General features: G+C 48.4%; 1 protein-coding gene across 10 annotated transcripts in view; it reads left to right on the top strand.

The window, feature by feature from the left end:
- The window catches only part of Gas7 (growth arrest specific 7), a 235,109-nt gene extending 229,212 nt beyond the window's left edge, over positions 1–5,897 (top strand). For all 10 annotated transcript variants that reach the window (XM_048798068.1, XM_048798067.1, XM_048798072.1 and 7 more), the window contains 3 exons: positions 1,990–2,069; positions 3,426–3,524; positions 4,189–5,897. In XM_048798068.1, coding sequence (XP_048654025.1) covers positions 1,990–2,069; positions 3,426–3,524; positions 4,189–4,302 — 293 coding nt within the window. In that variant the 3' untranslated portion in view covers positions 4,303–5,897. The remainder of the gene's footprint in view (positions 1–1,989; positions 2,070–3,425; positions 3,525–4,188) is intronic.
- The last annotated feature ends 992 nt before the right edge of the window (positions 5,898–6,889 follow it).

The following is a 6,889-nucleotide window of genomic DNA, read 5'->3' as shown; positions in this document are numbered from 1 at the left end:
TTTTTTTTTTTTTTTTTTTTTTTTTTTTTTTTTTTTTTTTTTTTTTTTTTTTTTTTTTTGTCATTTTTTAAAAAAGTTTGTTTGCCTGGCTTTTTGTTGCTATTTTTGTATATAACATCTTTTCCCGGTGGCATTTAGATTGGGGGGGGGGGCGGGGAATCACCTTCAACCTTCCCAAGATTCTATTTTAATCACCCAAGTTTTCTTGTTCTTATGTGGGGAGAGAGTGTTGAGGTATTTATTTTTGATTTTATCTTTAACAGTGAAATATTCAACCCACCAGACATTTCTTTTTTTCTCTGCCCAGGTCCCTAACCACACCCCACAGCGTCTAATTTGTGTCTTCATTTCTGCTCTTCTCAAGTTATTTCACTATTGAGGGGTTAATTTCATCTTTGAGCCAACAGTTGTCTCAAAGAAAATCTTTACATTTTTCAAGAGCAAGGTCTTTGTTACGCTTACTGCAAACATCTTGATTTACCTATCCTTTATTTCTTTGTTACCCTTATTCTGATTCTTGCAACTACATTGCATTTCCATCAGATGATACAGAATCTTATTTCTGTAGCTTGAAATTATTCTGGGGGTGGGAACGAGGTAGCACAGTGATAAAGGGCATGTGCCCTGTGTAGGAGCCCCAGCACTGCAGAGAGAGAGAGAGAACTACCTTTATTGAATAGTTACTGTGTCTGGCCTCAGGCTACGTTCTGGAAGGTGATGTCACAGTCTCTGTAAGGAGGTATTTTGTGAATGAGAAAACCAATGGGAGCAAGGATGAGCTAGGTGACCGAGGTGGCATTGCAACATCAGAATTCAGTCTTCTCTTATTCCAAAGGCTCTGCTCCTTGCCATTTTGCTAGACAGCCTGCTACTCAGAAATTGCTGCCACACCTTTTTTGCTCCTTTTCCCTTTCCTCCTCTCCCTCATGTTTTGCAAGGCTGCTCGAGGGAGGGCATCCAGATCCTCCTGGGGGCTAAATTTGAATTCTTTATCACCATCGTGGCCACCATAGCTGACGTTAATACTTTGCTATCTTTGCGAATCTCTATTCTCAAAGCATGTATTTGCATAGTTAATACTTTGCATGTATTGGCATAGTTAATGAAGGTACAACTGATATACCCATTTTATAGATGTCTTCATCTTCATTTCTGCTGGGGCACAGGCAGGCTAGTTGACATGTCCAAGGTCACACAGCTAACCCATAGTGAAGCTAGGCTGACATCACAGGCATTCTGATTCCAGAATCCATGTTCTCCACTGGCATTATTCAGAAGGGTCCAATTTCCAGTCCTGCAATGATTAGGAAACTGCATATTAGGAAACTGATTGCAACTACATTGCATTTCCGTCAGATGAAATGCAGATGTGTGCCAGAGCACTTGCTCCTGCAACTATAATTTGTGCAAGCATCACCGTAGGGTCTGCTGAAAATGCAATTTCTGGCCCCATTGATCTTGGACACCTCCTGGGATTCTGCATTTCCCGCCAGCTCCCCGGGGAGAAGGTTACGGATCTGCTGGTCTGTGAACTTTGTTTTACATAGCAAGGTGCCAGGGTGCTAGTACACTGAGTAATGTTTGCAATTACTTCATAGGTTGCTCTTATTCTAAATATAAAATGTTTTAAACATGCATATGGTTAGAGAAAGTGATACACTAGCCATCAAGATTTAATAGTTATATTTGTTCAGATCTCTCTGTTATGAAAGAAAATGCTACAGAAGGAGCTCATTCCCTACTGCTCATCCTATCTCCCCAGGTGGCTACTCTTCTGAAGTTTGTGTGTAGCACTGTGATGCATGTTTTGGTGTTTTTGGTTTTTTGGTTTGGTTTGTGTTTTGCGGTGCTGGGGATCAAACCCAGGGCCTTAGACATAGTAGGCAAGTGCTCTGCCATTGAACTACACGGGGAAGGCAGTGCATTGCGGTGGGATTGTGTTTGGGATAGTGTGTGACAGAGCATGACAGAGGCCACTGGCTCTTCCAGGTGATGACCTCATGCGTTGTGTGGACCTCTACAACCAGGCGCAGTCCAAGTGGTTTGAAGAGATGGTGACCACCACTTTGGTATGTGATCAGAGACACTTGAGCATGCCAGTGACAGGGACTGGCGCTCAGGGAACCCTGGGTGGGTGGTGAGAGACACAGGGTGGGCACGGAGTGGAAGTGACCATAAAGTGGTCACTATTCCAGGGTTGGGAATCAGAACTCAATCTGGACTTGTCTGTGCATTCAGATCCCTAGTGTCTCCTGTTGTATGAAATCAGCCAAAGGCTGGGTGTTGCTGTCACCTCCTTGGGCTGTCTACTGAGGGCTTAGGATCAACCATAAACCTCCCTAATTGAGCAGAGAGTGGCCCTGTTAGTAGAGAGAGACAACTCCCCCACTCCCATCCCACCCACTCACTGGAGATCCTTAGAAGGCATGTGAACAGGTGTGGTAGGAGGAGCCATGCAGGGAAAAGGGGGTACTCTGACCAAGGCGGCGCTGAGGATCGAACCCAGTACCTCACACGTGCTAGGCGAGCACTCTGCCTCTGAGCACAGACTCAGCCCCTGAGTATTTCTTATAAAGGGGCAGCATCTCCGTGTTGGTCAGGACCTGCTGGAGTGAAACAGTGAAGTGTGGCTGGTACTTTGGCCAGAGGGGAGAAGAGACATCATGGCAGCTACTCATCCCTTCATCCTACTGCCCAAAGCCACCTGCCGTCCCTCCTACAGCCCTGACCGGCTGGCTTCCCCAGGTGTCAGCCCACCAGGGCAGATTAAAGGCCTCTCTACCAGTGACCTGTTTTACCCCCTTGTTAATCTCCTAATTAAGTCCCCTGCTTTATCCCCCTTCCCGATTAATCACCTGGACCGTGACCTAGTTACATATAGAGTAACAGTCTGATCCCCTAAATTCCAGAGACACAGAACCATCTAGACACTGAAGGACAAGCCTTTTCCACTCTTCCTTTGATGATGGCTGCTCCACTCCTGCCCCTGCATCTGGTCCCTGTTCTGCCCCATCAGGGTGCTAGGGCTGGGGCTGGGCTTGTAGAATCGGGAGAACACGGTTTAAATCCTGCTCTTCCCATGGTTCTGTATCTCCTGGGGCATGCGGTATTCCCTCTCTAGGTGTCAGTTCCCTTGCTCAGAAATCTCGCAGAATCTTAAAATTGTATCGAGAACAATTACATACTGCATGGAAAGCTTTTTGAACCTTGCTTTTAGGGTAAGCTAGTAGCTGCTCTCATAACCTTCACCTTCACCCTAGAGATGGGCACGTTCCTTATTAGAGCCCAGAAAGTCAAGAGGGGTTGGGGTTCAGCAGCCAGTGACTTATGTGTTGAGGTACATGGTGCCATGGAACCTGCTTGGTGGGAAGGTCCCAAAGTTAGGGGATATTCTCAGAGGTCTCTGGTCTTGTTTTCCTCTGCAGGAGCTGGAGCGGCTGGAGGTGGAGAGGGTGGAGATGATCCGGCAACATCTGTGTCAGTACACACAGCTGCGGCATGAGACAGACATGTTCAACCAAAGCGTGAGTTCCCCACCCTGGGGCAGAGACTGACGAGACCCCTGGGGGTCAGGGGGACAGCCATGGCAGGTTAAGTGGCTGCTGCAAATGAATCATTTCTGAAGCAGACAGTGGGCAGCTGTCCCTGCTTCTGAGTCACGTCTTGGGGTAGATTTATCAGGATTCCTGGATGTCCATGTGATGATCCATCCTGTGCACATGAAGTATGCACAGGTGAGCTGTTTACCCGAAGAGAGAGAAACTCACCATATTTAAAATAGCTAAAGATATCATTGCCTCCCTGGGCAAATTTCTTAACCAAAATGAGATGAAAATACAACTTCTAGAAATAAAGTACCTAATGCTAAAGTTGCATTTGTTCTATTCTCTGGTGGTGGGTATGGAGACGAATGGAGGAAAAGGTCACAGGCTACTGAGCCTCCAAAGCATGCTGCCCTCTCAGCCAGGCCTGGGCTCTGCAGGATACATGGTCAGGACCAGTTCCAGGTGCTGGCTCTCATAACCCTCTGCACACTGTGACCCTCAGATAGGTTTCCCGTGGGGCCCTAGAGCATTCTAAAGACACTGCTCTGAACAGAGCTTGGGCAAGAGCAGCATGGTGCAGAGGAAACATCCCCAACTTGGCCCTCACCTTTGACAGTGTCCCCTCTTTCTCTGTCCCTTGCAGACAGTCGAGCCTGTGGACCAACTGCTTCGAAAAGTGGACCCGGCCAAAGACAGAGAGCTGTGGGTCAGAGAGCACAAAACGGGCAACATTCGCCCCGTGGACATGGAGATCTAGACACGCCTGTGCGGCCCCGGGGGTCCTGCCCCAGGAGAGGGGCTGGGGGTCCCGTGGAGAGGGGGTGGTGGCTCCCGCTGGGTGAAGCTGCCCTCCCACCCACTCTCCTGTCCACTGAGGAGAGAGGAGAGAGCTGGCAATTCCAGAAGGGTGATCTGGGTGGCTCAGCTGGGGAATCCCAAATATTCCCAGGCCAAGAAGACAGACCCCGCCCTTGTCTCCAAGACTGAAGCCCCCCCAAACCCCGTGCCGTGCTTGTTGCTCTGAGAACAAACTGAGGCTGGAACTTTGTGGTCCCTGCTTAGTTCCATAGGGGTGGCCGTCACATACTTTTGCCCTTGGATGCCCCAAAGCCCATCCTTCACCTGGTCCCTTTATCTCCGGGGCTTTGGAAGATCAGGGAAGGGCTGTCTCTGCCTCCAAGCCAATGTCAGGATCAGAATCATGGATAGAAGGCACCGTCAGCTCAGCCTGCACCTAGACTCCTTTACGGCCCTCTCTATTTTTCTCATTGCGTTCTGGGAGCCCAAATCTGGCTTTTCTTGGCCACTTTTCATCCCCGTGGGTCTTGGGAAGGCCTGTTTTCTGCCTTCCCTGACCAACCCTGCCCAGAGAGGTCAGGATGGAACTACCTCATTCGGCAAATTAGCCCCAAGTCAGAGCATTGAATCACGGTTCCCATCAGATCAGGCATCATCTCTGAAGTCTCTGGAAATCCCGATCCCTCCATTCCTCAGCTGCTTTCTCAAGGCAGTCCCCACCCCCACCCTGCCACCCCTGCCCAAAGTTCTCCGCCAGGGAGACCTCCTTCAGCTGTGTGCATGTCCAAAAGCTTTGAGAGATGGAGATGAGCCAGAAACCACATGGGGTCTGTCTCCCATAGTGTCCTGTCCAACACGGGGCTACCCTGAACCCCACTCCCCCAGGCTGCCCACCAAGGGCTTAATAGGGCTAGGTCAGTCCCACATGGGAGACAGGTTAGGGCAAGTCTTTGTCAGACTCCATCTGCTTATGCAAGATAGGGTTTGGACTGCTGTATGAGCATTGCAGACTCTCTCTCCTTGCTATCCAGGTGTGTCCTGCCACCTGGACCTCCAGCTCCTCCGAACTTTCCAGAGCCCTGCACCAAGCCCTCGCTTGGTGCCAGCACCTCCTTTCCCTCTGTCCATCTTCCCTGGAGAAGCCTGAGCCAAGCGTGACTTGGGAAGCTTTTCAGCACTACCCCTGGGTTCAGCCCGCCACTTTCTTTCTCGACTACAGCAAACACCATCTCTCCCCCATCTTAGCCTAGAGAATCAGCCTGAGGGGGCTGGGAGAAAATATTGACCCAGTGAGCAAGGAACAGCTTCTAGCCAGAAACCCCTGCTCTGAGAGGCCACCTTTCTTCATCTTTTCCCTTGATGGCTTTCAGCTTGACCCTTCCATCTCCCATAGGGGCAGAATTCTATGAGCCCAATTCACGGATCTTTCCCTCCGCTTTACATTGCTAATAATGGATGTTAATCTTGAATCTTTCAGCATCTCTTCCATTGAATTAGAATGGCTTTCTCATAGTTTATTTTAGAAAGATGTTCAATATACTAAAGCAAACCAGATCTTGTCACTTTTTTTTTTTTTTTTTTTACTAAAACATCCCAAGCACAAAAGCCAACATGAAGGTGTTCACAAGCATGGAGGGGGCGGGATCTGTCCAGCATAGGATGGAAAACCACTCCTTTTGCATCCGGGCTTGGACCATGACACCAGCTACCAATTTTAGGATATTTCTTGGCTTCTCACTCTAAAAAATGGGTGCTAGCGGTAATTGCTTTGTGGCTTAGTAAACTATAGATGATTTTCAAACATCAAAGCCAACAGCCTGATAATTAACAGATCTTTTGGGTGCAGTGAGGCTCCTTGGCTTTGTCCTCTTATTCTCTCATTTGAGGGTCTTCTGTTTGTTCCTGACGTGAATGAGCTCTCTGCTCCTTCAGGGTAACGCGAGTTGGCCAAGCCTGGGCCAGTCCATTTTCTGAGGTCATCCTTTCCCCTTGTCCCCTGGCCACCTCCTCTTAAGCCTCTTCACATACACCTCTTGTGCCCTCGGATGTTCATTCATTAAACATTTAGTAAAAGCCAAGCAATGTGCGGAGATCTGAAGACAAAATGCTGCTCAGTCATCAGGGAAGCCCTTGAATCTGTTTTATATAGGTTTATCTTTTCCCTAGGGGCCTGGCCTTCAGTAACCTTGACATTCACATAGAAGTACTCTGAAACAGTACCTCTGTTTCAGAGGTACTGTCTTGGTTGGGCTGACATTCACTCGGTTTTTTTAGCAAATGCTTAGAACAAGCCCAACATTGTGCCGAGGAATGAAACAAATTGTGTGGAAGGGTGGACACTATCACTTCTCTGTGTAGACAGGCAGATGTTTAGACCTATCTGGAGAGGAAGAACATGGCACTTGGGTGGACAGCAACACTATCTTGATCACCTGGTCGCCAGACCCTCATAGCCCATTTGTTTTATTGGTTTTTAGTGACTCATTGCTCTGCAAATAGAGAAAGTGAAGGCCAGGGACACCATGACCTGACACAGAATTACAAAC

The sequence above is a fragment of the Marmota marmota genome, unplaced genomic scaffold, assembly GCF_001458135.2.
Source record: "Marmota marmota marmota unplaced genomic scaffold, marMar, whole genome shotgun sequence".
In the NCBI taxonomy this organism is placed as follows: domain Eukaryota; kingdom Metazoa; phylum Chordata; class Mammalia; order Rodentia; family Sciuridae; genus Marmota; species Marmota marmota.
This window is presented reverse-complemented; position numbering and strand designations above follow the sequence as displayed.